Below are 25,495 nucleotides of genomic sequence, written 5' to 3' on the forward strand. Positions count from 1 at the left end.
CTGCACATCTATCCAATGTTTACTACATGCTCGGCACTACAGGGTCTGACAATTGAGTTCTCAAACTTGTTTTCAGCAATGTTTCTAACCGTTTTGGTATCAGAGGAATTATTTATTATGAATTTGTACCAACTGGACAAACAGGTAACCAAGTTGACTATTTGGAAGTGTTGAAAAGGCTGCGTGAAAAAGTTAGATGACCTGAACTTTTCTCCAACAATTCATGGCTCTCGCATCACGACAATGCACTAGCTCACACGGCACTGTCTGTGAGGGAGTTTTTAGCCAGTAAACAAATAACTGTATTGGAACACCCTCCCTACTCACCTGATCTGACCTCCAGTGACTTCTTTCTTTACCCGAAGATAAAGGAAATATTGAAAGGAAAACATTTTGATGACATTCAGGACATAGAGGGTAATCTGATGACAGCTCTGATGGCCATTCCAGAAAAAGAGTTCCAAAATGGCTTTGAAGGGTGGACTAGGTGCTGGCATCAGTGCATAGCTTCTCAAGGGGAGTACTTCAAAGGTGACAGTAGTGACATTGAGCAATGAGGTATGTAGCACTTTTTCTAGGAGTTCACGAACTTAATTGTCTGACTTGTATTCTAGGTGCTTTATGTATATTAACCCCCACAACATCTGTACAGGCCTGTTGTGATGGTTTAAGAGTAAATATATATAAAGCACTTAAACCAGCGTCTGGCAAAGAACACCATGTAAGAGGTATCAATAATTATCATCATCATCTCCATTTTACAGATGAAAAACTGAGGCCCAGAGAAGTGACTAGCCCAGGTTGCATGGTTACTGAGGTGCTCACTCACATTGTCTGACTGTAGTCTCTACTTTTCGCCACTTCTCTTTACTGTGCAGTGACAGGTGCACCCAACCTTTAAGTGCTATTTGCTGCTTCAGACAAAGGTTGAAGTGGCCCCTTGAAAGGTAAAATCCTGGTAGTTTGTGCTGTTTTCACCTATTCACACTCCGCCATCTCTCCCTTCTCCCCTCCCACTTACCCCCACTTACTCCCAGCTTCCTGCCTTTGGGCTCCTCCTCCTGCCTTCTACCCCAGCCCCACCCCTGCACTGACTGCTTTCACAGAAGTCCCCTGACTCCCTCATTGTCAAGTCCAGTGGCCACTTTGCATGTTCTTGTCTTCCCCAGGGCCCTCAGACCCTTTTCTTGAAGCCCTCTTTCCCTTGGAATCCAGGATTCTCGCCAAGTTCTCTTTGCTCCTCTCTGACAGTGCCTTCGCAGTTCCTGCTGTGGGAGCCTCTTCCTCTGCCTGTCCCTTTCCCTGGCCCACTTCCCTCTCATTCTATGGCAAGCCCCGGGTAATGCCATTCCCTTCGGCCTCTCTCCTAAGGACCTTCTATGTGTGTCTGTCCTGCTGTCCCCCAAGAGCTACATAACCACATATCTGACTGCCACCCATCCCTTTCCATGTTCCATAGTTCCTTAAACCTTGAAGCAGTCAAAACAGATCTCATCATTTCCCAGACTCTACCCTACGGTCCTCCCCCTCAAACCTTGGTCCTCTCTATGCACCCATACCCCAGAAGGCTGCCACTGTTCACACACTTGGGCAAGCTGCAGTCATCTTTGGCTCCTCCCCACACCCCAGTACCTTATGGTACCTGTTTCCGAGGCCTGGTCCATTAACCTTGTAAGCATATACCTCTATGACCACCGCCCTGGACAACAGAATATTACCTTTTAAAGTACTTTTGCAGACTTCTGTGTCCCTTACAGCTGCTCTTCAAACTTAATTGTGCATTTGAGTAACTTGGCGGGGGGAGGGGATGGCTTTTAAAAATCTTCACGACCAGGTCCAGTCTGAACCAATTAAATCAGAATCTCTGGCTGTGGGGTTTAGATATCATTTTTTAAGGTGATTCCAATAATGCAGCCAAGGTTAAAAACCACTATAATAGAGGCACTGAGCTGCAAATTATAAATGTCTGGGATTCAAATTAGTTTAAATCAGTGGTTCTTAAAACTTCAGTGTGCATCAGACATCACTAAGTGGGCTTGTTAACATAGAGATTGCCAGGCCCCCACCTCCAGAGTTTCTGAGTCAGCAAGTGTGGGATGGAGTCTAACAATTTGCATTTCTACTTATGCTGAGTCCAGGGCCCAGTACGACTGCTTAAACAATGAGGACATTGATTGTTTCGCCTAACACAGGCCAGCGGTAGGGAGGACGCCGATCAATGCAAGGTAGATCTTCTATTGCAAATTGAAGTGGTGCCTCCATTACTTTTTTAGCTTCTGCTTCCCCGGGATGAGGCTGGGTTTCTGGACAGATGTTCAAGGTGCTTTGTACCTGGGCCTTGCTACCCCTGCAGGCTCATCTCTCTCCACAGCCTCCCTCCCTTCACATTCCAAGGAGTCAGTGGTTCCTGGGATGCATTATTCTGGTTTGCCTTTGCAAGGCCTAATCCACCCATGAGAAGGCAGGCCTAGACTTCCCTGTCTCCCGGCACATGCCCCTTCCCACCGCACAATTTCCTCCCACCCCATCTGCAACACTTACCCAGACAGCCCGGCATAGTCACTCCTTTCTGCACGGGAATCCGTTACTTCTTCCTCCAGACCTTTGTTCCTGCCTTGCTTCCCACCTGGAATCCCCTCCTAGCCTCTGCTTCATCTGTCTAAATGCACCCCCCCCTGAAGGTATAGCCGGGTCTTGCTGCCCCTCAGAGCCCATGGACAAATCTCCCTCCCTGACCTGCCCAGCTTTGCCAAATGCTGCTGTGTGTCATCAGTTAGCCTCTGTGGCCTTGGCTACCAACTGGGCTTACCACACTTGCACCGGGTCAGAGTAAGACCGACCTTACCACAGCCCAGTAGGGCGGTGGGAGGAGTATGGATTAGGAGTGCAGTGGACCCAAGTTTGACTCCGGGCTCTAGCCCTGGCTTCCTTGTTGACCTTGGGTAAGTTACTTGACTTGAGCCTAGTTTTTTTTCATCTGTTTCAAGTTATTTTGTAGCATCACCTGTCTTAAAGGTCACTCCAAAGATCAACTGAACTCATGATGTGAAAGAATCTTGTTCCCTTGACTGAGCTATACACAGCGGAGCCTTACTCTTGCTTCTCCTTCTCACGGACCTGCACGTGTCCCCAGGTTCACTCTTCACCTATGTGAACTCTGGGAAGTCACTTAACGAGCACCTCCTAGAACATCAATCTCAATCTGTAGGACAGGAATGTGAGAAGATTAAATAAAATGCCAAGCTCCTGGATCAATAAATACCATATGCAAAATGCTTGGTGAATGAAATTCTTAGAAGTACAGCTTCGTCTCTAGGTGGTAGAGAAAGTGGTTCATGAATGGCCTACAGTTCTAAATCACAAATTAATAAGGAAAAGCCCCAGGATGTTCTGGATCCCCCCTTCCCACCCCCTCCCCACAGCTCAGTCAATGTCAGTACCCCCCCACCCCACACACACAGGACAAAAGGGAAGGAAATGAGGCCACTTGGTTTGCTCTCTGACTGGATCTGCTTCCTCACCCGAGGTTGCGGTATGTCTGTCTGTCATCTAGTCTGTGCAGCAGCCTGTTTCTTCAGAGGGACTGTCAGGAGAGGCTCCCTGCTGGGCATGGAAACGTTTGAATCTGGAATTCCCGACCCTGGTACTTCAACTTGCTCGGGGTGGCAGGGCTAGGAGGCCTATGGGGCATGCCTGCTCTAAGACTGTTCCCTCTCCAGCCAAGTGAGTCTAATCCAAACTCTATCAGTGTTGTATCAGAATATCTCCTTTTTGGTGAAATCTGAATAAGCTCTGTAGATTGTACCAATGCCAATTTCCTGATTTTAATATTGCACTGTAGTTATAGAAGATGTTGCCACTGGGGAAACTGGGGGAAGGGTACATGGAACCTTACTGTTCATTTTTCTCAACTCCCTGTGAATGTATAATCATTTCAAAATAAGAAATATCTTGTTAAAAATCTTTTCAACTTCCTTTCTGCTCCCCAGGCCACCCTTGGATCCTAGTAAACACCTCCTGGTTTTCCTTATGTCTTTAGTCTTGGCTCACACTAGTCCATCCAGGCAGACTCTCCGAGACACCGATTTTGCCCTATCTTGCCCTGTAATACCAGTGGAGTCTCATCTCTGCTTGTTGGATTGAACTCGTACTCACCGCCCTCCAGACCTTTCCAATCTTATCTACTACTTTTTATTTTACTCATGTCCTGCCTCCCTGACAGTATGTGTCCTTCTCAGGTCTTTGCTGAGGCTGTCCCACACTCCAATTCCAGCACTATCCTTTCCCTTCCCCATTAATAATAAAAGTCTATCTGAATTTCCTCCAATGCTAAGAATTTCCCGCCTGTTAAATGGGAATAATAATTCCCGCCTTGTCTCCTTGAAAGGATCCAGTGTGGTGATGGCTGGAATAACGGCTTTAATAAACGATTATCAGTAAATTAAGGGGAAGCCTAGACAGGACCTGTATGTCTTTCCCCTCCAGCCGCCACAACAGTCTCAACGACCAGGCCTCCCTAATAACCTAGCCCCGTCCCTGGGGTGGGCTAAGGTCCGGGCCCCGCCCCTCAGGACTCGCCCACCGCCAGGCCCCGCCCACCGCCAAGCCCCGCCCACCGCCAAGCCCCTCCCCTCTGAACCCGTCAACGGTCAGGCCCGCCCCGCGAGATGCTTTAACGGCCAGGCCCCGTCCCGCGTGCGTGCGCGGCCCCGCGGAGACGTGCAGGCTCCCGCGTAGCCCGAGGCTGAGGTGGCAGCAGCCGGGCCAACATGGAGCTGCCGCAGATGCCGGAGCTGATGGGGTTGTCGCTGTTGCTCGGGCTGCTGGCCCTGATGGCGACGGCGGCGGTGGCACGGGGGTGGCGGCGCGCGGAGGAGGAGATCCGGTCGGCGGGTTAGTGGGTCGGGGCGGGTAGGGGCGACCCAACGGGACCTCGCCCCCGGCCTCCCCGTGGGCCGCCTTGCCGACTGGGCCCGCGGCGGGGCCGGGCTCCCCTGGGCCTCAGTTTCTCCTCCCGTGGAACGAGCCTCGCTTCCTAACCAGAGGCGCCGCCTCGCCGGGCTGGTCGCGCCCCTTCGGGAGGCCTCGTTAGACTCCGGGTCCCGCGCCGCCGCTTTCTCCCTCAAGAGGCTTTGGGGTCCGTTACTTTCGGGGGTCCACGGTCGGGTAATGGAGAAGAGCATCTGAAAATTACAGATGTCAGTGAAAAACGTAGTGTGATAGGTGTTGACCACGAGGTCGGTATTAGAGACAGGAACCCGAGGGGGGAGAGTGCTCAGCCCTGCTCTTTTCGGGGGGGAGGCGTCAGGAAAATCTTCGCTGAGAACTGGGAGCACAGGCACGTGTAAGAGTCCGCCGGACGCCAGGGGAGAGGTTCCTGGCACTGGCAGCGCGCTGGAAGGGCAGGCGCCCCAAGCAGCACTGGGCAGGGCTAGTGTGGGGGGAGACAGCCCCGTGGGACAAGGCTGGAGAGGTCAGCGGGCGCACGCCGGGCTGGCCATCGCTGTACTGGGCCTCGGCAGGTTCTTCCTGCGGAATTGAGGAGTGTTGGCAATGACGTAACACGTGCCAACTTTGTGTGCCTGGCTTGATTCTCAGTTAAATTTGCCGCTTTATGCAAAAGTGCCTGGCACCATTTCTGGTGCAGGGTAACTCAGCACATTGTTGACTGCCTCTCATCCATCAGCTCTCTCTTACTCCTTTTTGCCTTTAATGCTTGTGTTGGGCAGGCTGCTTGTCATTTTGTATATGTTCACCAATGCTGACAGCTTCTCCTTAAGGAAACCAAGGCCCAGAGCAACTGAGTAACTTACCCAAGGCCAGGGCTACCAGATTCAGTTGTGCACATTATTCCCTATATAGGGGTATCTAGCCAAGGATTTGCACTCCACTGGCTGTGCTTTGTGCCCACTTAGTGTGCCAGCCCCAAAAGGGCACGTTTTCTAATTTATATTGAGGTGCCATATGGACTAACAGTAAGCAACCGCCTCACAATCCAAAACTCAGGTCTGATTCCAAAGCCTGTTTTTGCCCACATCACTCTTGTTGAGAACAGGGGCCATATCTGGTCATCTCTTGCTGCTCCTCTCAATGCCTGGCCAATAATAGATTGATGTAAATGCTTATTGAGTGAGTAATGGATGGATGACATGGCCCTTTCTTACAGGCCAAAAAGCAAATGGAGTTCCACTTGACAAGTCCTTGAGATCCAAGAAGCAGAAACAGCAACAGCGAATTCGAAAGGAGAAGCCTCAACAACACAACTTCACCCACCGCCTCCTGGCTGCTGCGCTGAAGGTACATGGGTACCGTGTACGACACACACAACAAAGACACATTCCCACAGGCTTTTCCTTTGTAGTGTTCTGTACATGTTACAGACCCCTCTGCCTCTAACAAAAATCAGTTTGGATGCCCCATCCTATCCCTTCTCATCACATCCCATCAGGAACTTGCTGTTAATCCAGGAAACAAAGCCCTGGAGTTAGAGTTGTACATTGGGGTTCCCCATCTACCCAAGGGGTTCCTGTTCACACTTCCTCCAACCCTTCCCCTAGAGCCACAGTGGGAACATATCTTGCATGGACTTTAGCAGCAACGGCAAGTACCTGGCCACCTGTGCCGACGATCGCACTGTCCGCATCTGGAGCACCAAGGACTTCCTGCAGCGGGAGCATCGCAGCATGAGAGCCAATGTGGAGCTGGACCATGCCACCCTGGTGCGCTTCAGCCCTGACTGCAGGTGGGGCAAGATGGAGCCTCGGGTTTGCCTATAGGAGCCCAGCCCCAGATTTATGGCCTTCCCATCCCTGGTTTGGGATCGTGAAGGGGGACCCAGGGTCTCCCTTGGGGTAGCAGAAAGAGGACATCTAGACACCTTGAGCCCTGCCTGGGGCTGCCTAGAGGGCTACGCAGCTACACAGCAGGGCAGCAGAGAGGGGAAGGTCTGCTCCAATTTGGGAAGTACCAAAGCCTGGCTTCCAGGCTAGTCCTGGAAGCTGTATTGATTTTCTAAGCCCTAGAAGCTAAGGGAGCCAACCTATGGGAGTCCTATCTTCCAAGGAGCTTTAAAGAGACTTTGAAACAAGGGGTTAAGTTGTAAGGCCAGACTGTCGGCCATGAGAGGAGATCTTGATTTTCCTCAGTACCTGGCATGGGGCCTGGCACCCATAGGCCTCCATGTCCAAATGAGTGAGGGACGTACTTGTTTGCTGCCTGTCTTTAGAGCCTTCATTGTCTGGCTGGCCAATGGAGACACCCTCCGTGTCTTCAAGATGACCAAGCGAGAGGATGGGGGCTATACCTTCACAGCCACCCCAGAGGACTTTCCTAAAAAGCACAAGGCACCGGTCATTGACATTGGCATTGCTGACACAGGTAAGAGGCATTCAGAGGGTGGAGGTTGCCCAGGCAGGAAGCAATGGCCCCAGTTAGACGTGGTGAATGAGTTAATGCTGCCTCTCTCAGCGTTACGTTCAGCCCCAGCATGATAAACGGGCTTTGGCTCTTATTCCCCTGGAGTCGAGGAGCCATAGCAAGTCCCCAGGGAAGGCAGGTAAGAGCCACAGTCTGTAGCAAAGTCCTTATCTGTGGTGACATGTGGCCCGGGAGGGGAGCATGGATACTCTGGGCAGCAGAGGCCTTCATAAGTGTCTCCTTGGAGACTGACGGCTGGTTAGGTCATTGACTTCAGCTTATGTCACTCCCCTCACTCCTCAGGAAAGTTCATCATGACTGCTTCCAGTGACACAGCTGTCCTCATCTGGAATCTGAAAGGTCAAGTGTTGTCTACCATTAACACCAACCAGATGAACAACACCCATGCTGCTATATCCCCTTGTAGCAGGTGAAGGACGAGGGACTTGGGCATTTGCAACGGGCAGAGGTTGGGGCTGGGGGCCAGGGACAGCAGTGAGCCAGCTAAAAATAGTGAAAGGAGCATCATGTGGAATCAGGACACCTAGATTCAAGTCTGTAGTCTCTGTTTCTTCATCTGTAGTTTTTAAAAGGTTGGTGTGGGGGTACTACATATCTTACAGCATGGCTATGAGGGTGAATGAGGTTACATGTATAAAAGTAGTTTTAAAACACAGTGTTACTTAGGCATAAGATTATGAACTTCCTCAAGGAAGAGGCTTAGTGGGCTTGCAGAAACAAGATGCCCTTAAAATTAAGTTTTAAAGGAACCTGGGTTGTATGGCAGGTTTGTGGCCTCGTGTGGCTTCACCCCAGATGTCAAAGTTTGGGAAGTTTGCTTTGGGAAAAAAGGCGATTTCCAGGAGGTCGTACGAGCCTTTGAACTGAAGGGCCACTCTGCCGCTGTCCACTTCTTTGCTTTCTCCAATGACTCCCGGAGGTGAGTGAATCCTCTTGATTTTTTACCAGTGGCTCTGAGCCCCGCTTGGCAAGCAGGGTCCTCCTGCCTCCCTGCAGCAGCTCCGAAGTGGGGGGGTTGCCTGACCCCCAGCGAGAAGGAGATTTCGCAGTGGAGTTGGCTTCCTGGCTAACGCCCTGGTGCTGTCTCAGTGCCCTCCCCTCCAGGGTGTGTTGGGACTAGAGCTGTGATTTTTTTCATGCTGCAGGATGGCCTCTGTGTCCAAGGATGGCACGTGGAAACTGTGGGACACAGATGTGGAATATAAGAAGCAGCAGGACCCCTACCTGCTGAGGACAGGCCGCTTTGAAGAGGCGAGCAGCATGCCGTGCCGCCTGGCACTCTCCCCTGACGCCCAGGTCTTGGCCTTGGCCAGTGGCTGCAGTGTCCACGTCTACAATAGCCGGCGGGGTGAGAAGGAGGAGTGCTTTGAGCAGGTCCACGCGGAGTGTATCACTGACTTGGCGTTTGACGTCACTGGCCGGCTTCTGGCCTCCTGTGGGGACCGGGCAGTGCGGCTCTTCCACAACACCCCTGGCTACCGGGCAGTGGTGGAAGAAATGCAGGGCCTCCTGAAGCGGGCCTCCAATGAGAGCACCCGCCAGAGGCTGCAACAGCAGCTGACCCAGGCCCAGGAGGCCCTGAAGAGCCTGGGCGCCTTGAAGAAATGACTCTGGGAGGGGGCAGCAGGCAGGATCGGGCCTTCTGCTGCCACTTTTCTCCCAGGTGCTCTACAGCTGGAAACCGTTTGAAAGGAGTATCCTGATGTTTTTAAATGGTGGCCCCCTCCTTTTTCCCATTGAAACTGTTCTTGCCTACGTAGATCTCTCTTCTTTGTGGATGTGACTCCTGGCCTGACTTGACCTCCCAGGCTTATGACCAAGGTGCTTCTCTTTTTCCTGGGCCCAATGGGTGGAATCTGTTTTCACTGAGCACTAAGGAGGGTGGTAATAGGAGAGAGACAGAGAGAACATGGTCTTTGACCTTGTGACAACACACCCTGGTATCCAAAGAAGTTTGTAATTGTGGAGGCAAAACCTAGAGTACGCCTGAGTATTACTCAGCTGTGTTGCAGAGGCTGAGAGACTGGGATATCTTCCAATTACAGAACTGTGGTGTGGGTCAGGGAAAGGCTAGTCTTGATCCAGGCAAAGTCCCTAAGCTCATCCAAAAGTTTTTAAGGAATTCCATTCTGTGCCTCAGTTTTCTTATTTGGAAAATGGAGAATAATCTCGTCTTGACCTCCTTAACAAAGATGTGAGAATATGAGAGTATAAGTCCCAAGATTTGGAAGGAAAATGGAAAAGAGTATTAATATGTCATCTGTTACTCAATATCATTTATTAACTACTGAATAAAAGTGTAGTTTGAAACTAAATTAGAAAGAAAGAAACATATCCCTTGGGAAGGTGAAGTTTCTGGGATCATACATTTCATATCTGGTTCTGCTGTAAGTGGTGTGGTAGAATCATAGAATCCACAAATGGGGTCCTGTCTTCCAGGAGGTTGTATCCTGTTGGAGGAGACCCATTTTCGGTTCAACAAACATTTGAGTGCCTACTCTGCCCAGCACAGCACTGGACATAGATATAAATGGGACATGTTCTCTGCCATCAGAGATGGCTGGTGGGAGAGAGATACGCATGTCTATTAAATGCTTTTGGTTAGCTTATTTATAGCCCTAGAAGGTTGTTGTAAAAGTCAAGGCAGGAGAGGACTGAACCAGGACAGAGGCAGTAGATATGAAGTTGAAGTTGAAGAGATAGATTTGGTAAGAGAGGAGGTATTTAGAAGTTCGGATTTTTGGACTTGAGGACTGCAGGGGTGTGGGAAATAAAGGAAATGAAGAATCCAGGAAGACGAGTGTAGGCAACATTGATTCAGTCAAATCAGGTTCTTCTCCCTCTCCCTAAAACTGGGACCTCCCTTCCGCACTGCCAGTGTTTGAACAAGCCACAACCTTTCAGTACTCCCTCCGCCCCACTGCCACTACCACCATCCACTCCTCCAAAACATTCTTGGTTGTACTCCAGATTGTATGATATCCTGAATGTACTGCTTCTCTCCATCTTCTCTTACGAGCCTGGTCCTAGCCACTGTCACCTACTGGACTATAATATAGTGTCCTCATTGGTTTCCCTGCTTCTCTTGCCTCATTAAATCACTTTTCTACATAGCAGAGTGATCTTTAGAAAATGTAAACCAGATCACCTTGTTCTCCAGTTAAAACTCTCCAGAGGCTTCCTATCATACTTGGAATAAAATCCAAAATTCTCACTAGGACCACAACATCCTATGGAATCTGGCTTCTTCCTTCCTCTGTGATCCTGTTACCACTTACCCTACCACCCCAAATTTGCTGTTGTTCGACCACGCCACGTTATTTCCAGCCTCAAGGTGGACTTGTGACCCTGCTGTTCCCTCGCCTCGCAGGCATTTTTCTTTTCTGTTGGCTGACTTGTCATGCTGGTCATAATTCAGGTCTCCGTTTTAGTTACACTTCAGAGACCCTCCCTAACCACCCATCTGAAGTAGCCCGTTCCACCAGTCAAATCGCATCCATCATATTTGCTTGTTTTATTTATTTTGTTTTACTTAATACTATCTGAAATTATCTTGTTTGGATATTTGTTTGCTTCAGGGATTTCAGCTTAAATGCTTATGGATGACAAGTGGGTAACATAAATGCTTCATTCGGGCCAGTCTAATGGGTGTAAGACAGCAGGAAATGGTAGGGACTAAAGCAATCTCTAAAGAAAGTGTGTCCTAGATAGGGAGAAGGGGTGGCTGCTACTTATTATTCAGGAATCCAGAAGTTACCTGTTTCAGAGAAGCTACAGTTGGCAATTTATTATAAAAAGAAAAATTAAGCCTGTATGGGCAAAACAAAACACTAACGTGGGCCAGCGGCAGCGCACCAGTCTCTGATTGGCAGCTTCTGGATTGTTCGTTAACCCACTGGAATGTGAGCTCCACAAAGGCAGAATTCTTGCCTGTCTGATTTGTTCTGTCTTTCAAGCACAGTACCTGGGACAGAATAAGCTCTCAATAAAAACCGGGATTTGCAGCTGACAGAAATTTCAGTACTGGGTGTATCTTCTCACTCCTGCTTTCCACTTTGGTTTTACATTCCTAATAACAGGCGCCTGATTGATAATACCGTGCACGTGGGTCCTGATGACTATTTGCTTTCTGATTGCCAGCAGAATGAAGTTCTTTGCATATCTACTTGACTCTGGCCTTCCTCTCATTCTATATCTAGGAGATGAAGTGACCATATCGAATGTTGAGTTACTGAAGTCAGAAGTCTTTGGTTCAGCTGGATAATTTACTGACTTGAGACCTTGAGGGTAGATCGTTTGACCTCTGAGTTTGTTTCCTCGTCTATAACATCGGAGTAAATCCTGTCCTGTGTTTCTAATGAGCTGAGTGAAATCACTACAAAAAAAGTCATGCAGGCTTCCTGGGGACAGAAAGTTCTCGCTAAAGATGAGGCTGCTTCTCTTGTAAGAATGGAGAAGGTATCTGGATATTAATGTAGAGCAGAAGCCGCTCTGGTTTTTTGATCAAAACTCCTTGTGTGTGCAAGCAGCATTAATATTTTAATATTGCTATTTCAACTTCTGTGGGTTTGTAATTTTTCAAAATAAAAAGTTGGGGAAGTACAAAAAATGGTAGTCTATAACCTCTTTTTATCAGTTATGAAAAATAGAAAAATAATATTTAAACCACAAAAATACTTGTTTAAAGGCCTATGAATAGTCTTAGTCAGTTTTCATCAAGGTACTAATACTTATACTTAAAAGATTGTTCTGTAGTTGGAGATGATAGGAGGTACGTAGGAAACACTGTTGTGCTGAGTTCTCGTGATGGTTGGTATTTCATACAGTGTTAGAGAGATGCAACACTCTCAAGTGGGCCCCTTATCTAGAAACTTAAGAATTTGGGGATTCATGTACTCCTCTACAAAGTTCCAGAAATATGGGTCTTCTGGTGAACATGGCTTGGTTTCAGCCCACAGCTCTTCAAGCTGAAATCCACTGAAGGGCACAGGTTGGCGTTGCAGAAGCACCCACAGCATCTGAAAGCATGATTCATACACACAAAATTGTGACTGTCTTCTGAGATTGTGACTGCATTTCCAAGTCTTCTTTTCTTCAAGCTTCCAGCTTCTAGAGTGCAGGGCAGTTAGAAAATGAGTAGTTTCCACTTGCTTTCTATTCAGTATACATACCCAGTTTGAGCCCAATTGCATTTTCTTGATCCCATTAATACTGGCTAACAGTGAGTGCCAAGAATTTAATCCCTACGAACTTGCTACTGTTTTTGCCTCAGCCATTCTCCCAGTAAACACATCTTGGTTTTCATTTGCTGAACTACCTCTTCCCTGACTTGATCCATAGATTTACAGGAGATGGACCCAGGCGCTCCGTAGTGTGCGTGTAACCCATCGGCAGATCCCTGGACTTTGCCAAAACTTTAAAAAAACGAAAATAACTTTGTTTTTCTGCTGGGATTGCTTAGTAAGTAGGATGTAGGCTTGTTACTACGTGTAGTCGTGTCCAAGAATGAAGGTGACACAGGAAACCAGGGCCGAAGATGTAGCGAGATCATGTACTGAGGATGCTACTTCAACTGGCAACGCAGATACCCCGGAAGTCTCCACTGGACTTGTTAGAAAAGCCACGAAGTTTCTGTCTGTGATTAAATCAATTTGAGTTGGGCTACTCTTGACTTGTAACTGAAAAAGCCTTCACATCAGTACTACTACTAGAGTCCAAGTAAATGGCTCAAGGCACATAAGTAATAAATGTCATGCCCAGATATTTAAATTTAAGCCTCTCTGGTACTAAGGTACATGCCTTTAACTACCAGGCCCATCCCTAACATTTGTAAAGCCAGAGGCAAGAACACAAATGGAAGTCCACATGCCATGTCTTAATATTTAAAAGTTATAAATCAAACAGCTCAAATGCAGTCTATCCTATCATGATAGTTTCAACACTCTGGAAGGTCAAGTTTGAATTTAGAATTCTGACTCAAGTCTGCCACAATGTGTCAAAGCAGGCCATCCCATGGGTAAGGCCTGTTCTTCTTTTCTTCCCCTCTGGTTCTTTCCCACATTGCAAGGGATTCCCAAACCCACACCTCCACGTGCCATCGTATCTGTGAGAAACCATCCCTTGGCCACCCACCACTTGGGCCTGAGGGGTGCACCGTGGCAGCTCAGCCTTTGTGAGAATGGACCGAGGGGAGAGGCTCTTGCAGGCCCTGGATGCAGGCTTGCCTCTGGGCAGGGATTCCAGGGTCTTGGGTAGCTGGACTGTGGTTTGGTGGATGACGTGGGGACACAAGCTCTGAATCCTGCAAGCTCTGTGCCTCATGGGGAGGGACATGGCAGGAGGGGGGCCAGGATAAGTCCCCCCAGGAGTCCTCTTGCCCACGTCTAACACTATTACCCTCTGTGTTAACCACACTTCATTATTTCCCTGCAGTTTCTAGTTCACTGTTACTAAACTCTCTTAACACATTAGAAATGGAATGCTGTGAGAATTTTACTGTGTGTTCCTGGGGGTTCAGCGAGGTATATCTCAGAGTTCTAAAAGTTCTGGACATGTGCAAGTAGCCTCAGATAAATTTTTTAACGGGTATCTGTGGCCTGATTACTGACTTTCTCACCTTTAAGTTTTTCCAAGTACCCCACAGACTAGCTGCAGCCAGGATGCCAGTAGAGGAACCATTCACACCTTGTTCATTCCTTCATCACATCCCAGAACCTATCTGACAGTGTTAGGCAGGAAGCCATGGGGAGCTGAGCACACCAGCTTTCTCCCTGGTACACTGATAGCTTTTCCTCCTGCTTTCCTGGTAGGGGCTATTACCGCAGCAAGTGAACCCAGCGTGATCACGCTTAAACATTTCAAAGTGCTTACCGGCTTGTAAATTGTGCTATCTAATTGAGTAGGGTTTTATTTGTTTTTGTAAATAATCTCAGTTAAACTTATTGAATATCCTGTTTTATCCTCTCATCCTCTCCTTTCCTTTTTTTTCTTCCTAATGGCACTTTTCAGCCACAGCTGAAACATTTGATAGCGGCACGCATTCGTGGAGTGCTCACCGGAGTGCAGACACCGTTCTCAGTGCTGTAGTGATCACTCATTTCGTCCTCCCAGCGGTTCTATGATATACGTACTATTATCACTTCCGTATCACCAATGGGGAATCTCCAGCATTGCCCAAGTCACTGAGAAGTCGCGTGGCTGAGCTGGGATTCAAACCCACGGAGTCTGGGCCCAGCGCTCAGGTTCCTAACTGTTCTCAAGCTGTGCCAGGTATCAGATCCCCGGGGTCCTGGGCATAACTACAAAGGTCCAGGCCCTCTCCTGCTTCAACAGGCCTGGACCTCTGCATTCTTTCTTAGCTCTCAGGTGATTTAGATACCAAACTTGGGAAGCATTGCACTGTGTTTTTCTGCCTTGACTTCGAATGTTATTCAAATGCTACTGCCCTACCTGAGGGTGTGTTCCTATTCCTACAAGTATTTTCTTGATTGTGCCTGGTGGAGGAGAAACTGCAGGGGGCCATTCAGGGACCCTCTAGAGGGTGTCCCACTCCCTGCTTGACACCGGAAATCCCCCAGCTCTTGTCCCTGACCCACGGCTATCACCTCAGCTCCCTCAGGACCCTCAGGACCCTCAGGCTTTGCAAAATGCCTTCCCCCCATTACCTCAGCCTAACTTAATGGCTTCTCAGTGCTTTCACATGCCTACACATCCCTCCATCTCTATCCCATGTTGTATTGTCATTTATCTATGCTGTGTTTGTCTGGAAGGCAAGTGACATGTCTGATTAATTTTAGTATCCTTACAGCATAACAAGGCCAGTCCCTCAAATAAAAGCTTTCACCTCCCTGGAACCTTCCCCAGCTGCCCCGGGCCTCACAATTGTTGAGTGCCCCCTTGGATACTCATTCTGGACACCTCCCTTTGAAGGGCCCATTTCCAACACCTAACCCAGGGATCCTGCAGGCTCCCAGCACGTGATTTGGGGCACATGCTTTACACTCCCAGAGGCTGCCTTAAGGTGAGGGTCAAGAACAGGCTTGGCTTGTGGGCTTTACACCGCATAATACATGGAGAGATGAAGATGGCATTCTCATCCTGACAGTGGGCTGTTCCATTGCAGGGATTTCCCTTCCCCCCTCCCTCATTCTGACTACTTTCCCAGGAGCAGGACGATCTTCTCACTGCCTGCACCCAGCCCCTCAGGGGCATCAGGGAAACCAGTTTCTTCCTTGGCTGATCTTCCTGTGATACTAACAGTGTTTTGATCTTCCTGTGATACTGGACAGTGTTTTGTGTGTGGACGTGCTTTCATAATTATAGATTTTCCATCCAGAAGTCGTGTTTCAGAGATTCATATCTTGGGGAAAAGCGCATTAAGTTTTGCTTCCGTGTTGTCTGTTTTCTACAATGAACATGTACTTTTATAAAAATCAGTAAGATCATCACGTGATATATGGTAAACCTAATAACCTCTCATTACATACATTTTCTCACAAGCTTCACAGCAGCTCTTGTGAGGGATCAATTACTATCCCCATATTGCAGATGAGGAAATGGGACTTGTGGAGTAATGTTAAGTGACAAGCAAGCATTCAACCCTGGGACTGAGCATACAGTTCAAGCTTGTTCTTGGGGTTACCCCACATGGACTCTGACTTGCCTCAGTTCTTTGAGGGCAGGGACTTTATAGTCTTAGGAGTCTGTCCTGCGCCTGGTTCTAGCCCTAGTGCATCCAAACAAGTGAGCACACAGTAGGCACTTTATATTTGTTGGTTAACACGATAGACACATAACTTATTGTTCCACAGTAAATGAGCTCACTATGGCCACCCTTTCCTCATCCGCCATGTAATTGTGCTGCCAGTAGAAATTCCATTACTTCCTCGTCTTGTGAGATCACACACTGGAGCATGATTCTCCCAGGGACTAGTAGCTCCCTAATGAGGAGATCATTAAGGCTGCAGAAATGGCAGGCCAAACCCTGGGGTTTGGAGGCTACAGCCATCTGAGTGCCTTCCAGGACTTGAGCTCACCTCCATCACAACCAGATGATTTGAACTCTCCACATAGGCAAGAAAAAGCAGCAGCTACGAAGAAGTCTTCATGCCCATCCATGAGGGGTGGGATGGGGGTGGGTGTCTGCAGTTGCCCAGACCCCTAAGACCTGCTTACTCCCCTGGTCTCTGCAAGACTTTCTGGGATCCCTGGAACCCAGAGCCATTGTCTTCCCCATAGAGATTCCAGGGAATCAGCTGATGGGATCGATGACAGACATTCAGGGGCCATGGCGATGTTGTATGACGCAGCAGCCTGCACCCTGGTGTTCGCTGGGCAGCGTCATCGCTTTTCCCTCTGCCCCGGAAGACGAACCCCTTCTCACCTCTGTCAGGTCTTTCAGATCCAGCTAATGTATTGGATCTTAAATGACTGCTAAGCCCTCTGCCTCGGAGTTTGCAGGTTATAGTATATTTAGGTGGGTACATAGGTCTGCATACAAGCCATCCCCATGTAGCCAGGAGGTTTGCCAGCCCCGGTATTGATTTCAGAGGCTTTGGGAGCACAGAGACAGGAAAAACGATAAAATGAAAGAGATGATGACGTGAAAGGTGATGACGGCTGTGATGGTCTCCGGTCCTTGAGTGCTTATTTTATCCTAACCAGCGCACCTCTAAGCCTTCTGCAGGCTTATTGTAAGAGGTCCTATGAATGGGCCGTGTGGGTAGCCTGTAGGAGTTGAGGGCTGAGGCCTTTAGTCTTACAAGTGCAAGGAGTTCGGTCCGCCAACCACCAACGTGAGCCTAAAAGTGGGTCCCTCACCAGTACAACGTGTAGATGAGACCTGGGCCCTGGCCAGCACATTGATTATAGCCTGGTACAGGACCCAGGTAAGCCAGATCTGGATTCTTGACCCACAGAAACTGCCATAATAGATGTGTGTTGTTTTGAGTCTCTAAATTTGTAGCAGTTCATTATCAGCATAGAAAACTAATATCTCTGCCCTCAAAAATGTTGCCCAAATTATGTTCCCTCTGTCTTGTTTATGCTTCTCAAGAAAGGTCTTCTATTTTCCGGATTTCCCGCTGCCCCAATGCCTGTCACAGAGACCTGCCCGTAGCCCTTAGGGGAGTCAGCGAAACAGGAGCTACTGCATTTCTAAAATCATAATGTAAGTAAAATAGGGAAAAATTAATTCTATTTTTAAAAACTGATCTTGCTTTTATTCATTATAGGACTTTGTATAGTTCTTTATATCCAAGGGACACTCAATAAATAAGTTTTGATTTGATACGTTAATCAGAATTATATTAGGATTCTTTCAGTTTCAAGTGTCAGAAACCCGACTCATCTTGTATTAGCCAAAAAAAGAAAGGGAGCTTGTTGGTTCATGTAATGAAAATTTTAGGAGTTCAGGCATAGCTAGATCCTGGAGCTCAGCAGAGACATCGGGAATCTGCCTAAATCAATGTCTGAATGCTGTTTTCCTGTCTGCTGACTTAGGTATCAGGAAGGTTGTCCTCAAGTGATGATTAATATGGCTCCAGGAGCTCCAGTCTTACAGTCTTGCAGCTTAGCCACTGGTGCAGAGAGTGTCTCTTTCTAAAGACTTTCAGCCAAAGTTCTAAGAAGGACCCTCCTTAATTTACATATCAATTCCTGAGCCAATTGCTGTACCTAATGATATACAGTGCTCTGATTGGCCAGATCTGGGTCATGTGTCCATTGGAGACGATGGGTGGAGTCAGTCTTGCCCAAACCCCATGGACTGAGGCTGGCGGGGAGGTTGTTTCCCAACAAAAAGAGAAGTTTGGTTTCAGAAATAGGGATGCTGGGCACTCAAAAGCATCAAATGACCAAAACTCAGAGTTACCTACATACAAATGACAAATGGGAACTCTTTTCATGATTATTGTCTAAAGACTCAGTTTGTGGAATGTATGTAAGTAAGTGTGCTCCTCTGTTACGTTAATTCAAAAGCCATCTTTTGCATAGTTTCTGCACCCAATACTCAGTGCTTGCCACTGGGAAGAAAAGATGGGTGGGTGGATGGCATTCTTTCCATCCAGAAGGCGCTTGATGAGGCCTCAGGAATACGGCAATAATAGTAGCAATAGTGAATACTGATTATGTGGTAGGTGAGGTTCTCAGTGCCTGATACACATTAGGCTCTGTAAACTTCACCACAACCCTGTTGGGTAGATAGTATTGCTATTTCTATTTTACCAATGGTGAAACTAAGAAACAAAGAGGTTAAGGAGCTTCCCTAAGTGGCAGAATTAGGATATGAACTTGGATCCAGCACTGTGCTCTTAACCCACTCTGTTATGCAGGCTCCCAGCTGTGCCTGTACCCAGAACGTAGGCCAGAATGTGGTGACCTGCCATCAGCAAGGCAATGTCCTATGCCAAGTACAGTGCCTGGTACTCAGAAATGAAGAAAGGAGGGCCACCAAAGTATTACAGAGTATTAAAGGACCCTTGTTTGGAGGGGTTTGGAAGTAGCAACAGGGACTGGAGGAGAAGAGAGAGAGGTAGGTGGGAAGCTGGACCGACCCAGTGTCAGGAGAGCTCCCTCTTTTCCTCCTTCCTTTCTCTCTTCCCTTCCTCCTTTTTCCTTCTTTCCTTCCTTCTACAAATAGTTGCTGAGCACCTTCCATGTGGTGTGTGTAGAGCATACAAGATGTTTCCTCCCTGTGACTTTGGGGAGAAAGCAGGCCTGGCTGTATGTGCCTAGGTTACAAATCTCAAACACAGAATATTAAAACAAACAAGCAGTATTTATTTATTTATTTAAATGTAAGGAGAATATTTAAACAAAAAATGCAAAATCAAGTCAGAACTCCCTACTCATCTTTGCATATTCTTTTTGAGCAGGACCCCAGCTTTGGCAATCAAACTGGGCTACACATCAGATCATCTTTTTGAAAATACATTAAATTAAATTTCCCCTGGTGTGGACAAATCTCTATGATGTGGTAACAGAATAATGGACCCCCAAAGACATCCATGTCCTAATCTCTGGAACCTGTGAATTTGTTAGTTTACATGCTGTCTTAGTTCAGGCTGCTTTAACAAAGTTTCTGGAGTCTGGGAAGTCCGAGATCAAGATGCTGGTAAATTTGGTCTCTGGTAAGGGTCCCCTTCCTGGTTCATAGACGGTCCTCTTCTTGCTGTGTCCTGACATGGCAGAAAGAGGGAGAGAAAGCTCTCTCAGATCCCTTTTACAAGGGCACTAATCCCATTTATGAGGGCCACACCCTCATGACCTATTTACCCCCAAAGGCCCAACTCCTAATCCCATCACACTGGGGGTTAAGATTTCAACATGTGAATTTTGTGGGGACAAAAACATTTAGTCCATTGCACGTGCCGAAGGAAGATTTAAGGTCGCTAATTAGCTGGCTTTAAAATGGAGACTTTCCTGGATTATCTGGGTGGGCCCAATGTAATTACAGAGACACAATGTCCTCAAAAGTAGGAGAGGGAAGCAGAAGAGAGAACCAGAGAGATAGCAGCATGAGAAGGACTCAACCTGATGTTGTTGGCTTTGAAGATGGAGGAAGGGGTCATGAACTGAAGAAAGTGGGCAGCTTCTAGAAGCTAGAAAAGAAAGGAAAAAGATTCTCCCCTACAGCCTCCACGTAATGACAAGCGGGGAAAAGAAGGAAGAGGGACACACTCTAGAATGGGGTTAATGAATTTATTTAGCAATATCTAATCAATTTATTTAGCAATATGCAATAGCAAAAGACAAAGGCAGTTAATAGAATGTGCTAATGACAGAAAGTAAAGGTGGTTAAGACTAAACTATATACATTGATAACAATGTCATGTCAAAGGAGTACACATACATATAAGTTTAAGAGATCCCAACACGTTTATCATTGATCACAAATCACTGGGCTAAATACACAAATAACTTCAGTAAGGAGTATCCAAAAACAGTCATAAGCTCTATAGGATAGCAACTATTACAGTAGATGCCAAAAGCTCACCAAACTGGGGGAGAACAGCACTGGAAAAGTCATAAATCAAACCCTTGTCACATCTGTAGCTGAGAGAAACTCAGGCGTCTCCCACACCGCTGCTTGTTAGTTCCCAAGTATGCTGCTGCTGTTGGTGGTGTTGTTATTAGAAGTTGGTGTCATTAGAAGACCATGATGTTGTAAGCTTCTGATGTTGTAAGCTGCACACAAGTTTTCTATGTGTGCATAGGAAACTTCTGATGTTGTGAGCTGCAAGCTGCACACAAGTTTTCTAGATGCTAACAAGTTCTCAAGAAGGCTAACCGTGGGGAACAACACTGGAGAGGCCGGGCACCAGCCAGACCTCACCAGGTTCATGGCTGAATGTCAGGGCATCCCCTGGTGTTGTAAGCTGCATGTTGCTGGAAGTCTTCACAATGTTAGAAAGATGAAAAATCACCAATGACAAATGACCAAATGACGAACTAATAATAATAACTATACTGCTACCTGAGGTCTATCTTGTATATCTCTTTAGATGCACCCCAGAGCCAAGCTCCTTGTTCCTGCCTCCCCCTCCGGAACGGCCAGTTCCGGGAGGGTCTGGCAGTTACTGATATGAATGTTGTCCATCAGGCCGAAGGGCCAATTCATCCGGATAAGCAACAAGGCCTGGCAACGTGCCTGTCACGTCGTCCTGATAAAACTCAGCTACTTCTTCACTTCATCTGCTGATGTGGGTGGAACAGACAGAACAAAGGGAATTCTCTCAACCCCTGATCAAGAATTTCTTTAACCCTAAGCTAACCATCACCTCACAGCACAGACAGAACAACAAACATCATCTCCTATCTCCCCTGCTCGGGAGATTGAGACCAAAAGGGGAATTTACTCAAACCCCGATCACAGCACAGAAATCACCTCACATACAGGAACAGATAAAAGCTAATAGACAAAAGCTCACATCAACCAATGAAGGCAAATTTTCTTCATCATCTTCCCTATACTCCAGAAGGAATATATCGTGACCTTAGTCCAGTGAGATCCATGTCAGACTTCTGATCTACAAGATAATACACTTGTGCTGTTTTAAGGCACTAAGTTTGTTATACTTTGTCACAGCTACGACAGATGAATACAGTGACATATTGAAACAGGGCCCGGTTGGGACCCCCACAAAAGAGGCTTTGCAATGTCCCTGACCTCGCCTCTCCCTGCCCTAGAGCTTAACAATTGATCAAACCCCTCCCAGTGGTTTGAGCTTGGAATGTCCCCTGTCCCCTTTCTTGAGCTTAGGATGTCCTCTGTCCCAGTTCCCTGCTTTAGATAATTACCCTGAAACTTATGCTTGCTTACTATTTCCAATACCCACCCCCCCATGCTTGCCGATTACAATCTTTATGGCCTAGCATTCTTTCCAGGTCACTGTCATCACTGCTCCTGGGTTGGTGACCATGTTAGAGAGCCACATCTCCAGAGGGGTGGCTCCATACAGACCCCCGAAACCATCACGTAGCCTCCAGAGGAATGCCCAGATTTTCTCTTAAATATCCCAGCCCGATCAGAGAATGGCAAGACAGTTTTTGAAGGTGTTAACCCGCTGCCTTCTCAGACCACCGGTGCTCTGACAATAAATGCTTATTCTATGACCCAACTCCTATGTTGGTCTATTGGCTGAGCGGCGCAGGCAGCATGAGCCCCAGACTCAGTTGCCCTCTGGTTACAATATTATATAAAATATCAAAGTACAGAATAATGCATAGAGTGTGCTACAACCACTAGTATGGAAAAACAAAAGAATAGGTACTTTTGTATGTATGTTCATGAATATGTGGACGGGTGGGTCTCCAACTTGGCTACACTTTACAGTGAAGGGGAAGGCTTAAAAAAGAAATCCCAATGTTCAGGCTGCAAACCCATTAACTGAGAACCTCTTGGTGGGGCAGTGTGGGGGAAAGAAGCCAGGCGTCAGTATCTTTTGAACCTTCCTAGGTTGAGACCATTGGTGCAGATTATCACTGAAAGGTCAGGAAGTGGAGAACAGGATGGGGGCGGGATTAGGGAGGGAAAGAAGGCATTTGTTTAACCTTTGAACTTTATTGTAGACCTTAAAGACAGAAAACAAACGTCTTGTTATGGAAAATTTCAGGGTATACAAAGTAGAGGGGACGGTATGGTGAACTGCCATGTATTCATTACCCAACTTCTACAAGTACTAACATTTTTGTACCCTTTTCGTTTTCTAGCACGTGCACATGTTATGTATTAAGTAAATAATATGAAAACAGAACACACATGCCCAAGCTGTCCTACAGAACTGTGGAGATAAAACTTCAGGGACAGGACCCAAGAATCTGAATTTTAACCACTTCTTGCGAGGTTCGCTCCGTTGAGGGCAGCACTGGACTCTGTCTCTGATTGGCCTGCTTTGGCTGTATTCTTGTTTCTTACTTCCTGGCACTTCTCATTACCAATGCATCAAGGACCCACCACCTCTGAACATGTTGAAGGCCTCCTAGAATCATTTCCGTTTTGAGCCCGTATACCTCTCTGTTAATGAATTCCAGAAGGTTCACTGTTGCTGCTTAAGAAGACACGGAGAGTCCTTTGCAACCTCCTGCAGGTTTCCTTTGCTCCTCAGGACTGTTTCTTGGGCCTCTGTGGCCTTACAAAGTGGCTTTCACAGAAGGGACACCCTGATCCCGCTCCTCTGTCTGCTCTCTCAATAGGGCTTCTCACACAATCCGAGGAGGAAAGAGAGAGAAACTGCAGCATACTTCAGGCTCTTACTCCCTGAAGCTTTTCTTCAAACAGATTTTCATTAGCACCCGTTTGGGAGACGAACATCCAGGCTTCTAGGTTAGAACCACAAGGCATTACCAGGTGCCGCAGCCTCTGTCCTCCACTGAAGCAGCCCGGGTGAAGATTGCCGCTTTCTGGGAGGTGAAATAAAAGGAAAGTGTTGAGAGAGTACTGTGGGGCCTCAGTAAGCATGTGGGATTACATGCTTTTGAACAATTGTGGAGGAGGTTTGCTTGAGAGATGGGGATTTCAAAAGGAGGGTGGTGAGTGGATTAGGAGAGGGAGCGGCATTCCTCAGGGGAGAAGCTTCTGAGTGACAGCAGAGATGGAAATGTGCAAAGTTGACATACCTCAGGTAACAGGGAGGTGCGCGGGTGGGGGGAGGGGCTGGGCGGACCAAAGGGAAGGGTCCCGGGGATCGCATGAGGCTTGAGGATGGGGCCACGGCGGGGACGATTGGGCGCCGGGGCTGGGCCCCGGATCTGTACAATATGGTTTGCTATAAAACTCAAAATCTTCCAAAAAAAAAAAAAGAGAGAAATGTGCAAAGTTGTTCAGGGAACAAGGAACAGGTCTTGTTCAGTTGTTGCTGAGTATGGGTGGGGGCAGTAGCACTGGAAGCCAAAAAGACTGTTTCTGCCTGCAAGACACTTTGTAGTTTACAAAGCTCCTCCACTCCCTACCTCACCAGATCTTCAACACAACCCTAGGAAGTGCAGAGCCATTGTTACTGAACTCATTACACAGGGGCAAAAAAAAAAAAAAATAACAAAACAAAATGGATTCAGAATGGTTTGGTGACCTACGCAAAGCCACAAGACAAGAAAATGGCTGAGCTAGGATTCTGACCCAGAGTTTCTTGTGACTGGTGTCATACTTGGGGCCCTGAGTGACCTGTAATGTATGGTATGAGTCTGAACTAGGCAGTGGGGAGCCACAGAAAGGTCTTTACAGGAGCCATGGTGATGAAAGTGCGCGGGGCAAGCATGTGTACTGGTTGGAGGAGGACTGTGAATGCTGCAGGTGCTAAATCGCTCGACAAAGAAAGTGGGATGATTTACAGGTAATGCAGACAGGGCAGAAAAGGAGGAAACAGCTGATGGTGGGCCCTAAAGAGAGTCTGTGGGGAAGAATGGTGTTCAGTCATTCATTCATTCACACAGTCACTCAATAACTCTTTATTAAGCACCTCCTCTGTGCCACCTGCTGCACTAGGCATTGGGATGTGAGGAGGTGACGGTGATGGTGAACTTGACGACAGAGTCCCTGCCCACACTGGGCTGACATTTCAGGAGACAACAAACGATAAAGGGCAAATGAACAAGTAAAAGAATCTCAAATTGTGAGTAAAATACTCGTATAATCTTCAAGAACACACAAGGACATCCACCCAGTGTCATGTGGCCTTCAGGGAGCTTCTCTGCCTGCCCTGGAAACCCCTACCTCTAAGTGTACTGCAGACTGTGTTCAGGGCCCCGTGGGAGTGGGGTGGGTCAGGGGAGGGAGGTGTCCTTCCTCCTGCTCGGAGCGGTCTGAGGAAGGCTTCAAGGAAAGCGAAACATTGAAATTGGGCATTCACTTATTTAGCGAATACGCAATGAGCACCTTCTGAGTGCCTGGCTCTGTTCTAGATGCCAGTGATAATCAGTGAACAAAACAAAACGGACCATGTTGCCACCTTTATGGAGCTACTGAAAGATAATAAGCAAGATAGGCATGTAACATATTATTTCAGATAGTGATGAATGCTGTGGAGACAAATAAATTGGGGAAGGGGATACAGTGTATGTGGGGACAGAGACTGCTGTCTTAGACAGGGTGGCTAGGGAAGGGTGGCTAAGATAACATTTGAATAAAGACCTGAAGGAGGTGAGACAAGGAGCGATGCAAAAATACACAGAATAGGTGTTCCAGGGGGAGGGACCTACAGTGCAAAGGCCCCGAGGCAGGAGTTTTACTGGGTGTTTTCAGATGAGCTAGGAGGCCAGTGTAGTTGGAGCAGAGACAGCAAAGGGTAGAGGTGTAGGAGGTGAGATCAGAGAATTAAAGGGAGGAGGTGTGGGGACAGATGGGGCATTATAGGCCATGGTAGCTTTTACTCTGAGAAGGGAAGCCACTGCCTTGAATGCAAGTTGCCCAATGCAGAGGTCTGGCCTGGCTCATTTCTGCACCCCCCTCAGCATGTAGCACCAGACTTTCACCTAGAAAATGTCAAGGTGCGACTTTTTTCTTTCTTTTTTTTTTTTTTTTAAAGAAAAGTATGTTAACAGAGGGCATTTGTGTGGCCTATAG

The 25,495-nt window shown here is 47.5% G+C and overlaps 1 protein-coding gene across 1 annotated transcript; it reads left to right on the plus strand.

Annotated features, from left to right (window-relative positions):
- Positions 1–4,717: 4,717 nt before the first annotated feature.
- Positions 4,718–13,097, plus strand: TBL2 (transducin beta like 2). The gene is made up of 7 exons (XM_081054272.1): positions 4,718–4,893; positions 6,167–6,297; positions 6,558–6,742; positions 7,226–7,377; positions 7,720–7,846; positions 8,204–8,356; positions 8,583–13,097. Exons 1-7 carry the CDS (start codon positions 4,770–4,772, stop codon positions 9,043–9,045), a joined length of 1,335 nt encoding a protein of 444 aa, XP_080910398.1. The 5' UTR covers positions 4,718–4,769; the 3' UTR covers positions 9,046–13,097.
- The last annotated feature ends 12,398 nt before the right edge of the window (positions 13,098–25,495 follow it).

This window comes from Rhinolophus hipposideros, assembly GCF_964194185.1.
Source record: "Rhinolophus hipposideros genome assembly, chromosome: 7".
Classification (NCBI taxonomy): Eukaryota; Metazoa; Chordata; class Mammalia; order Chiroptera; family Rhinolophidae; genus Rhinolophus; species Rhinolophus hipposideros.